The sequence below is a fragment of the Leuresthes tenuis genome, unplaced genomic scaffold (genome assembly GCF_036924035.1).
Source record: "Leuresthes tenuis unplaced genomic scaffold, fLeuTen1.0.hap1 SCAF_16, whole genome shotgun sequence".
NCBI classification, from domain to species: domain Eukaryota; kingdom Metazoa; phylum Chordata; class Actinopteri; order Atheriniformes; family Atherinopsidae; genus Leuresthes; species Leuresthes tenuis.
Window position 1 is genome coordinate 29,301,713 of NW_027325370.1, and position 12,219 is coordinate 29,313,931.

Below are 12,219 nucleotides of genomic sequence, written 5' to 3' on the forward strand. Positions count from 1 at the left end.
ATATATATTTGAAGTCTAAGATCAAATTATGGAATTATTAAGACGAATATCACTAGTACATTGATAGGAAAAAACAAGCCAAGCTATTAATACCAAAATGGTTTATAGATAAAATATTGACTCAGAATTTTATTAGAGAATTTGACTTTTCTTTTGGAAATATGAGAATGCATTGAAGCCAGAGATTTTTCAGTGCTCGCCGCTAGTGGCGTCCAGTTGTATTAGTTGTACTGTCAGGCACTTAATATTTGCTACTGAATGACTATGTACATAAAAGACGTACAATCTATGATAAGATGATTCCAGGTGCAGAGTCAGTGCTAGACTGCACGCTCCAGGTTAAGTAGAATAGATGACAAATAAATCACATTGTGTTTATGCAGAGAAACCTGTTAACTAATTAAGAGTTGCAATACAGAGAATATGCAAACAGACCCACAAGACCATGATTAAGGACAAACTAAGAAAAATAATGAAAAAGTTTTGGATGGTGATGGAGTGGCAGTAATAATAGGAGTGTCTGACTATGTTATGTGATTACGTTTCAGTTTGGATACTTGAGGTACCTAATCTTGATATGGAGCTAGAAATCTAGGAAGGAAATGAAAACACTGATATACAGAGGGATTAAGCATGTCCAAGTATTCAATAACCGATCAAAGCATCAACTAATGATCTCTACAAGGCAGGCTGAATAAGTATTTGGTCTGGTCGAGTAGTCTATTTTGCTCAGGAACCTTCCAAACTGAATAAAATGACCCAACAGTATCTAAGTGGCATCTATGAAAAGAGTTGCTTGAATTCTCCAAATGCTAACGAAAGGAACTTCAATCTTTCCTTTAAGATCTCCTTTAGCATGGGATACACTGGGCCATCCTATCTGAAAGAAAGAAGATAATTCTGCCCTAATTCCTCAATTCCTCATTCCTCAAACAATTAATTATTTTCATCCAGTCGTACTAACTAAATATGAGGTAAGGAGGGTGACAGTGAGCAGCTTGTGATAATAAAATGTTTCAATTTCTGAACTTTTTCTCTCCTTTAATCAGACACAGACCTCAATAATAAAGGCGTATTATATATCATCTCTTAAAATATTAGATAACCTTAATGCAGCAGTGTGGTAGGATTGTATTAGACAATTATCTAAAGCACCTTTTGTAGAATATTTATTGAACATTTGTAGTTTCACCGCTGCAGACCCACATAACAGCTTCATGTAAGTGTGGTACAGTTTTCAATGCGATGTGCTTGTCATTTTCTAAGACTTAGTGAATTTTTCCTACCAACTTTTCATAATCCCAACAAGGTCAAGGAAAAGATCTGAGGAAAAGACAATAATCTTCTTTTTTTTTTTTTTTTTACTGTTTGACAAAACCCATAGTCTCCTAAAAAGTCAGTGATTAACAGAACATTAAACTTCCTAAATGTGTATTAGAAAGGTGTTTTGTGTGTACTTTACACTTTTGAGGAAATATCGAAATATCGTTGAAAAACAAACTAAGAATATGGTGAAAAGAGGTCAAAAGGGTGGTTAAGGAAAATTTTAGGCTTTGTGAATGTTGCAAATACCAGAGCACTACACATGCAACTACACACATAACAGCTACTGCAAAACCTCAAATAAGGGGTCCGAATAGTCTATTTTGCGTTGGTATCTCTTCTCTAAATACTAAAGAAAATGAGCTCTAATTAGCCTAGAACGCACCGGACCATCCTTTAAGAGAGGTAGGAGATAATTATCTTCTACAGTTCCTTGCGGCAATTCTTATAGCTACGCTCAATTATTTTCATCCATTCATACTAACTGTGTAGGCAACTACGATGACAGGAAATAGGAGTATGACAGCGGTTGATTAGTCAAAAAATAACATCATATCGTCTTTTCCGTAGCCCTTTACCTTGATCTCGTGAAAAATGTCACGGTGTCAAGGAAAGTAGACAGGAAAGGACACCACCCTGACGTCATATGTGGTGCAAACGTAGTCAGTCACGCCCTCGTTGCTGTTTGTGTCCGGATAGACATCAGAACATTTGAGAACGAGATAGCAGGGGTATAATTCTATTCATAAACTGGCCTCTATCGACAGAGGTTGAATTTTTCGAATATGGTGTGTGGCGGTTTCACCTGTTCCAAAAATGCGCTCTGTTCCCTTAATGTTGTTTACATGGTGAGTGTACAATATATGGATGCGAAGTTCTAGTTAGCTGGTTAGCTAGCTCCTGAATGAAGTAGCATAATGTTGACTAAGAGCTAGCTAGCAATTTAGCAATAGCGCTGAGAAATTTCTGATGATATAATCGTTTTGCTTCACATGCACTCAAGTTGCATCCCATTTGTGATCGGTATGTACAACAATGGTATATAATTGGTATGTTTACAGCTGTGGCAATTAAAATATCTAGATGGAAACCTAGAAAGTAGTGGCTACCAGTCTGTTAGCTATCGCCATTATGCGTTTAAAGGATAGCGTTAGCTGCGAGGCCGGCAGACCTACAGTGTCAAACTAACACGTTTTAGTAGGTTATCGCGTTTATCCACTTATCAAGGTTATAACAAGAGTTAACAAGACTTACACAGCTTATGTGTCTGCCTTAATTGAAGTGATATAAATTGTCGACACACTGGCCTCAATTCAGCTGACGTTAAGCCCCAGTAAACTAATGGCTACATTGATATCAGAAAATAGGAGGTCCATAAAAATGGCTAGATAATTGAAGAAATTATGCTAATGTATCTTAAATTATAGTAATAGAGAATGAAAAGTTGACGTCATGCCTCTGTTTCTTTATACACCGGGGGGAGGGGGCTTTTAGTTTTTGTCCAGTTAAACCGTTGTAGCAGCGTCTAAAATTCTGCTCACACACGTCTGCTCAACACATGTCTATTGAGTATGAAAACACATCTATTAATTGGTATAGTGACTCCTTAAACCCACTGCATATGACCCTATTAAATGAAAACACTGCTGAATGTATGTGGAAGTACTCGTAGTTCGTTTACTTTGATAAAAGCTGTCAAAAAAGGTGGGTTGTTGTTTGTGGGGGTTCATCAAAAAAGGCTTTATAAGCAGATTGTTGTTATCATAATTGTTGTCATAAGTGCATTTCAATTAGTTTCTGCAAGGTCCACCTTTTCTCTCCTTTGTAGTAGTCTCAATTTATTCCCTTCTCCACTAGATAGTTTTTGGCCAAACACAAAATAAAAACTAACCAGGTAACAATGAAAGTAGGCAGAGATAATTTCGTACAAGACTGTGTTTTCATCTCAGTATGTAAAATGGTGCGAAGTGCTTATGCTACTCAATATTGATTTGGGTCTACTGGTCCGAACAGAATTAACGATAGGATTAGTAGTTTTTGTCTTGTGATGCAATGACATTTTGAACCGTGTATCGTTAAAAAAAGATGTGTGTTATGTTTATGCATTTGGCAGATGCTTTTTTCTCACACTCATATCCCAGGTGGGCAGGTAGGGTAAGGGAGTCTTGTCTAAGGACCCCTACTGGAGGTAGTGCCTTTCATACGGGAGGGAGGTGGGGGGTGTTCAGGATTCAAACCCCAGTCTCCCACATGTCGACCTCATGATACATCACGCTTGTAGTGTAAAAGCACAGAATGGTGCTCCAGGGCTGAAAGGGAAATATATGCGTATGTCTCATCTAATCAGAATAGACTAATCCTTTTTGAATGGATTGATACTTTTTTGTTTTGAATCAAACATGCTTGGATTTTACTTGTAACACATCTCTAACGTACATATTTTCAGAATTTATAAAGCCATTTTCATGCATTTACTCTAAAGATTTCAAGAAGGTCTTCATTTGAGAACAGAAATGTTTGCATCAAATGGACTGGCATTTTGGTTGAGATTATGGACCTGGCTCAGCTTCTAAGTCTGGAAAATGTCTTATATAAGCCAATGTGTGAATAGAGCAAGTAATTAGTTTAACAGTTGCTACCTTATATCTCTTTTTTCCTACCTACCCGTTGCTACCTTTTGCTTTCCATTCACTGATCAGTATTGCAATTGCAAAAACAAAGAGGATATATATATCAACACAAAGCAGTCATTATAATGGATACGTAGGATAAGCTATAGAATGCTCATCCACCCTTCCTGATGTACTGTAAATAAAACACTGCAATTTGTGCCTCATACTTAATGCAACGTGCCTTGCCTCCCATGCATATTATCCATTCCCACCCTGACTATTTCCAGTTAAGACAAAACATTGTAATAATCTTCCACTGTGAAGTATGCCTGTATGTACAGGCAGCTGCAGACAGAGACTACCTGATTCCCAGAGCTTCCACAGTGTTCATATATGAAAACAACTTAGTTTACATGCAATATTAAAATCAATATTTTGGGATTGGACAAAGCAAGCAAATTGAAATGTCCATTCTGACTCAGAGGAACTGTGATATTTAGACTATTTATTGTTGGACCAGCAAATTAAGGAAATAATTATCACATTATTTCATATATTTGTTGGTCATAACATTAATTTCTTCATGGGACAAAATAGAGATTTTAAGATTTTGTAACCTTGAAAAACTGACATTTTTACTAAACGAGATTGTTATGTGCTAAACAAATGATTGAATAATCAGTTAAAAAAGAAAAAAAAAACATGACAAAATATCACAATAAACTTGGTGCTTTTGATTAATTTCATATAGTTATAAATACTCAAACACTGTTGAGGGTTCTACGTCATAATCCAGTGCCATGTTATGTTAGTTGGCCTGTTTCTAATACTTGAACCGCCATAGAGCATATTTAAAGCTTGAAGCACTGTTTAGAGGATTAGCTGTGTTTGTAGAAATGTGTGCTGTGACTGTCCTAAACTGATCAATTCACTCTGCCTCAGCTGACTATTATTAACTTATTTCCTTCTGCTCCCTTTAGCTGGTTGGGCTGCTGCTGATTGGAGTGGCAGCATGGGGGAAGGGCTTCGGCTTGGTGTCAAGCATACACATCATAGGAGGAGTCATAGCAGTGGGTGTTTTCCTGCTGCTTATTGCTATTGTAGGGCTTATTGGAGCAATCCATCACCACCAAGTCATGCTCTTCTTTGTATCCTTTCTTTGTATTAGCACTGGTGTACACAGTCACAAGGTGACTTAAGGTACCTGATTTTTGCATGTTTGTTACTATTTTTTCATGCGTTAGTCTGTGATCAATGTTATTTGAATGATATGGTTACTTGTTGGGATTGCATAACGTGTAAGATGTATTCCTTTTGCAGGAACTAAATACAGGAACTAATACACTAATTTGTCAGTTTAAGTTGACTCCTTTCATCTTTGAATTATTAGGGGAAAAAAGAGCAATATCTTGTTCACTTTAATTATTTTGTATATTTTTAAGGAGATGCAAAGTAATTATGTTTTTGTTATTTTTCTCAAGTTTTTGTAGCATATTTTCTTTGACTTTCCTTGAAGTACATGGTCATTCTGTTCATTGTTTTCCTGTTCCAATTTGGTGTTTCATGTTCATGCTTGGCAATGAACCGAGGGCAGCAGGTGAGCTAACACAGTGTTTAATTTTAACCCTTTTCAGATAATAATTATCTTTGTATGAATTAAATCTTTTAATGTGTGAATTTTTCTGTTTTCTTTTCCAGGAAGTGCTTCTGAATTCTGCCTGGGGGATATTGGAGAACGATACCAAGACAGACCTTGAGATCCAGCTCAACTGTTGTGGGCTGCTCAACATCACCACACAGTTTGATCAGGATTTGCAAAATTGCCATGCTGTAAGTCCTAATTAGTAGCATTCTCATTGTTAAACGCATCAGTAAATGATATTTCCATTTACTTAATATGTCCCGCTGAATAAATGCATATGTGTTTCCTCAAACCATAAAAAATGAAAAATTAGGCCAAATACTCTTGTCCTAAGAATACATTTTGGCAGTTAGCACTTACTTCACCGACAAACCGTTGAGCCGTAGCGCTGAACGCCTTTTGTTTTTTTTCTCTTCTTGACTGAATTTTTTGTGTGACTTTTACTCCAGCTATGCAAAAAGAAAGGCAACTGTTCAACCTGTGGCGAAAAGATGTTGAATCATGCAACAGAGGCTCTGAAGATCCTCGGGGGAGTTGGACTCTTCTTTAGCTTCTCAGAGGTGAGAGTCCAATTCACAGTGGATGCAATTTAAGGCTGCACATTATCTTGGCTGTTTGCTGTATTTTGACAAATGGATGTGTAGCATTCTCTCAGTTCTAGCTTTTTAAGCTAATTGTTAGCTTAACATTAGTTTACTCTGGTATTTAGTGAAATAAAAGAAACGTTTGAATAAGCCACCTTGGGAATTCCGAATGTGTTTCTGTGATATTTCATAGAGTCTGTGGTCCTACATTGCAGCCTAAATGTGTGGAGACACCACTCAATAACATAGCCTAAATACCTTGATGTGGAACGTGTACAGGAACTATCACTGTACGCTTTACATATTTTTAAAAATGATTAGTCTAGCAGACTACATGTCAGCCACTTTTTTGTCTTTATATCATAATATTCTTATTTTAAATGTGAAGGCCAGATCAGTTGTGGGAACTCTATATTACATCTTTAACTCCACAGGGCCCATTTACAAGTTATTTTTGCTTGACATCAGGAAAGCTTTGATAATGTCCATCTTAAACTTTGGAGGAAAACTGTTGTTCATGGCCTTTAAAATCTTGTCTGACTCATAGATCCTGGGAGTGTGGCTCGCTGTGCGCTACAGAAACCAGAAGGATCCACGTGCAAACCCAAGTGCTTTCCTATAGTTTGTCCCATATTGGAGCGCATTAAAAACAGTTTCACACTGGTACACACAGAATAACACACCATGAGGTAGACACTTAGGCACATAAATACAGAGCCACAGCAGCAACAACACAGAATGGACAAGCACACTCAGCACCTTATGAAACTGAGAAACAAAATGCACACCCTCACCAGAGACTCAGAAATTACAACTTGTTTAGAAATGTATGGCAGAGCTGAAGCTGCAACACCTGGATACTTGTGTATGAAAGGATGACTTGTAATGCTGATACGTATGACTTGTTTAGCTTTGATTTGAGTACCAGACTTCTCAATTGCAGCCAGCTACTTGAACAGGTTACGAGACATCTCTGCACGAGTCCTGTACCCACACACATAAACAGAGATCAACAAAGGACAGCCTCTTTGTTGATCTTTTCCACACACTAACAAAAGACTCCACCAAACAACTTGTATGCAACTTAGAATTTTTTTCTCGTGTCACCACCTAACAAAAATATACTCTCTGCAGTGCTCAGTTATATGCATCTAAACATTTCCAGTGTGAAGCGAGAAAGCAAGGCACTGTATAGAAATGTCAGGAGTAGGTTTTAGGAGGTAAATTTTAGATAACATAGTTGCTAGTCTTTCAGATTCAAATGTTGAACTGTAACTGAGCCAACTAACTTAGAATCGATGACATTCAGATGCCACCGACTGCAGCTTTGATGTTGTACATAATGTTTAACTACTGTAGCTTGTAGAAATAATTCTTGATGCATTTGCCAAGTAGTTTCCCCTCCAGCTGCAAGGTTTGCTTTCAGATTTGAGGTCTCCTAAAGCCTCAATTATCCACCCTTCCTGTGTTTTACCACATTCTTCTGTGTTGCAGAGTAATATTGCTTAGTATAGTAGTAGAAAAGTGAATACAGGTACGTGCTGTTACCTCCTGTTTATATGGATGAAATCATGAAAAAGTCAAACTAAATTATGTGTCGTTTTGAAAATTATTGAGGGAATTTGGAACCGTTTATTGCAAATCCATTTTTTTTTATTGTTTTATTTGTGAGAATGTGCTCTTTGTTGCAATTCTTCTTGTTTCAAGTGCTTTTGAAAACAGTGATTCTTTTGTGTAGTTTTTTGTTCTCAGTTACCATCAACTTTTTCCTTTCATCAGTGTTAAATGCTTTGTAAAATGTGCTTGTGAAATATTTTCAGAATCTATTTAAGTTTGATGCATATTAAGCAGATGTTTTGATTATATCATTTTGCTTGATATTTGACCTTTCCTGCTGATATAGGAATTTGATATTTTCTAATGTTTTCTTTCTCCTCCTATGAATTGGTTTTATCTTAAAGGACTAACTCAAACTATAACAACATGACTTATATAAACCTCTCATCTTTTCTGATGTGGTTTTCTTGCTGCTGGTTTAGAGTTCTCATTAATGTAAATTTAACATTTTGACAGATCTTATCCTATATGACACCTCACTTTGAATTTGTGTGCACTTGTTATTGAAATGTATGTTGAATTTTTGAGACATTTTCAAATAAAACTTGAAAGTGGAAAAGGTTTTCTGGTAAGAACGTGATATTTTTAAGATAACCCTGTAATAATAGAAGTTTGAGAATGTTGAAATATTTAAAAATGCAAGGTCTGATATAAAATGTTACAGGGTTTTCTCTATTTGTAGGACAGCAATCACCTGAAGTAGTTCTGTGGCTTCTTTTTTTTTTAACAAAAGCTTGGGATTCTTCAAGTTGGATCCATCCATTGATGCAGTGTTCAGATTAAATTGGAATTAATCATCTTACCAGAGGCTTGTTCAAGTAAATCAATATAAGGCCATTGTTCACCGGATGGTTATAATTATCTTGTGTTTCCAGTGGTCCATTGCTGGCTAAGTAGAAGATAGTGGGGAAACACTGCTACAGGACTTAGAAAAGTGTCATAAATCATGTTAGTAATGGTAATTCTGGTTTTAACAGTCTCAGGATGAGTTTGAAACTTGGAAACAAACCTGTGATATCATATTGCCAGGTTGATGGTTAATACCTGAGATATTACACCTTTCACCACATGATGGCAATAAAGAGAGTGCAGTTGCCATCTCATTTCCCACTAGTGAAATTAACTTAAGACCTGCTTTAACATGACTAAACATCCAGTGGTAAGCAAAATATTTATATGCCCAGGTATCTTTTTCCTTAAACTTTTATCATACTGACTGCTACCTGAGTGTGGATGCTATTGACATGACGGCTTTAGGATTAATTTACTGTGGTTGTTGGTTTTGATTACTTCAGGAAACCAATAATCCCTTCAACTGGAATGGGTCCAGAAATATGGGGATGACAGTGTGGAGAGAGCAGAAGTAGAGTTTAAGTACACTCTGATAGGTGAATAGAGGCAACATACAAGGAAATTACCATGATATCTCAACCAAGGGAATAGAAAATTAGGATAAACTGTCTCTCTACCCTCATCTCAATGTACCATTTTTACTTCAAGAAAAGTCTGACCTAATCTCTTGTGTATTAAACACCCTGTCAGGGACCACCTGCAGGTTAATTTTCTTGAGATACAGAAACAATAATGTAAATGAAATGTACCTGCTAATGGGTTTAGCTCTGGAGTGTTTCCAATGGCTGGGGACCAGCATTTTTGGAAACTTCACCACATCTCATCCCCTGTCCTGTCAGCATGCTTTCTTTAGGGCTCAGTGCCCATCCCTACCCATGCATGTCCATATGGCAAGTATATTAGATTGGAAAAGCTGCGGAGAGTTGCACAGACAGGGACGGCCATCTGTCTTTTTACCAATGTAGCATGGGGTCTGCAAGTGCATGAAGACAGCATCCTAAAACATTTGGTCCATTATATGTCATTTCAAGTTCACTGAGCTGACAACAACCATAGCTTCATCTAAACCAGGGGTCAGCAACCCTCGACTCCAGACAGAAAATTATGAACCTCCTTCAAAATGTCCATTGGATCCCTAACTGAATGTCCACATACCAATTGAAAAGATGAAAACCCAGTAAATGACTGTGGAACTTCCCTATATGCAAATAAGAAAGGCAGTCACTGATCCCAGTCAGACCCAGGATCATTCACAAACTTCCTCAGCATGGCGTTTAAAGTCTTATTGAACCGTTCGACAAGGTCATCAGTTTGTGGATGGTGCTCTTGACACATGAATTCCAAACAGACTGTACACCTCTTTCATCAGTGAAGTTTGACTGATGATTTATTTTGGGATTTCAACTATGGAAAACAATTGAATGAGACAGTTAACAATCTGGCAAGCTTTTGTGACATAATCACAGACTAATGGACCAACTACGCCCATAGCAGTGCGATAACAGGGTGTGGCAATGGTGGGCATGCTTAATAAGGGAGCTCCATCTTCTTTTCTGCTCAGAGTTGTTAATTTACACTGGACAAGCTTGACAGTAATTGCATACTGATGGGACCAACAGAACCAGGGAACGATTCTAGAAAATGTCTTCGCCTGTCCAAATGTCCCACCCAAGGCACAGGCTCAGTTTCAAAATGATGGGCATCAGACCCCTGGGAATGACAAGTTGATCACTGATTTGGCTATGACAGTAAAACATGTTTCCTTTGACTACAAGGACTTCCTTTTTGCCTTTAACTTGAGTTGACTCTGGTTAGTACTTGGAAAACGAAGTTTGAAGTGTGGGGTCTCTCTGCAGTCTCGCAACATCACTAGCAATGGGAAAGTGACTGCTTTCTAACTGCTCTAAAATGTGCTCAGCTATATTTGTAACAGTCACTCTTTTCTGTCTTTTCCATCTCCACTTTAGTTTCTGTGTAGTTCTCAACCATAGGCACTTCCTTATTTGCAAAAGGTGTCTCTTCTTCATCCAACCGATTCAGCCTGCTCCTGCTTATCTTTAAATCTAGTAATGGCAAACAAACTTTCAGCTTGGAAGCAATACTTGGCCATCAACTGGGTGTGAACTGGAATGGCAAATACAACTTCGTAGGGTAGTTGCTCTCGTACTATTGATAGTGTTAAAAGTTGACCTTCAATCAGAATAGTTACCTCAGCAATGGGATATGACATTTTATCACTATGAATGCAAGAAACATCAATTGTGTCTCCACAAAAAAAATCACATCTCTAGGAAGACTGTCTTGTCTAGGGTGCGATTACTTACCAAATCCAAAAGAGCTATGTCTTGAACAAATACTCCTACAGAAATATTGACATAGTGTCATATTGACACTCAGGAACGTTGTCACTCTCAACCTTCCTGACAGACACTTGGGGAGAGGAACACAAAGTTTTTGCTAGCATATTTCTTTGGACGCTGCTCTGAGATGACAAATCTGACCACATATGACATGTTCTGGGGGTCTGGTTTGTACTTTCAGTTTTCACAGAATCTATAGGGTAAAAATTCTGTTTTGTGTACCTAGCTCAGGGGTGGGTAACCTTAAACACTCAAAGAGCCATTTGAACCTGTTTTGCATGCCACAAAAACATTTTGAACTTCAGACACTCAATGTCTATTTCAGTCCTCGCATTTATGAAATAAAAAGTCGAACTTAAACTATCCATCTGCAGCAAATCCATCTATATTGTTATTTGCCGGTGGGTGTAGCACATCGGCGGTTGTGACGCATATTTTAACTACCAAAAATTAAACATGTTTTATTTTAATGTTATAAGATCACCATTCAACATTACAATGTCTCTGACGATGCTAAAATTTGCTCCGGAGTTCTTTGAAAAAAAAAGAAAAAAAAAAAGTTCCCCGCTCTGCCATGCGCCTCTTTGGGGTCCTTCTACATGTATATTTAAAAAAAACAATGAAGGGGTCTTCTTCCCACACCCCTGCTTCCTGGTACACCTGCATTTCTCTTTGGGTCTCCTCTCGAAGAACACTGGAATGAAATCTCATGCGGTAGGTTTCAGCAAGGATTTCAAACTTCTGTAAAACAGCATATCTAATTTTTTTGCATAGTCCGATGTATCAATATTTACTGCGATATAGACAGATTGGGCTTTACCAGTCGGCAGTGGGGCTAGATGAAGAGCCCACTCATCATGAGGCCCAGGATAGTTGGTGTATACTGACCACTGACAGAGATGTAGCTGAAATGATTAAATCAAAACAAACTGTCACATATTGTGAGGTTGGGTGTGATGCATGGTGGAAGTTAAGACAAGATGCAGATATTTTTCAAAAATTAAAACTTGATTTATTCAAACACAAAAACACCACATGGCGTGGCTGAGTCGGAAAATGAAAACCCAACTATGACTATGAGAAAAACAAAACCTGACTGTGAATATGAGGGAAAACCTGACATGAACAGGAACTAAACTTAAACAACATGAATGATGGTGAGGATCTGGCATAGTGCATGGAAGAACCTGGAAACTAAATACTGAAGGATGGATCCCAGACATCCCAAA

The 12,219-nt window shown here is 37.6% G+C and overlaps 2 protein-coding genes across 3 annotated transcripts in view; both read left to right on the top strand.

Annotated features, from left to right (window-relative positions):
- The window catches only part of LOC140271521 (tubulin alpha-1C chain-like), a 366,226-nt gene that overhangs the window by 82,461 nt on the left and 271,546 nt on the right, over nucleotides 1–12,219 (top strand). The gene's annotated exons all lie outside the window — the stretch shown is intronic.
- Nucleotides 1,991–8,339, top strand: tspan31 (tetraspanin 31). 2 transcript variants are annotated; one of them, XM_072366912.1, is made up of 6 exons: nucleotides 1,991–2,171; nucleotides 4,916–5,083; nucleotides 5,452–5,532; nucleotides 5,634–5,765; nucleotides 6,027–6,137; nucleotides 6,709–8,339. In XM_072366912.1, the coding sequence occupies exons 1-6, from the start codon at nucleotides 2,109–2,111 to the stop codon at nucleotides 6,781–6,783; spliced, it is 630 nt and encodes a 209-aa protein (XP_072223013.1). In that variant the 5' UTR covers nucleotides 1,991–2,108; the 3' UTR covers nucleotides 6,784–8,339. The 2 variants fall into 2 exon arrangements, with proteins under 2 accessions (XP_072223013.1, XP_072223014.1); XM_072366913.1 differs by lacking the exons at nucleotides 4,916–5,083; nucleotides 5,452–5,532.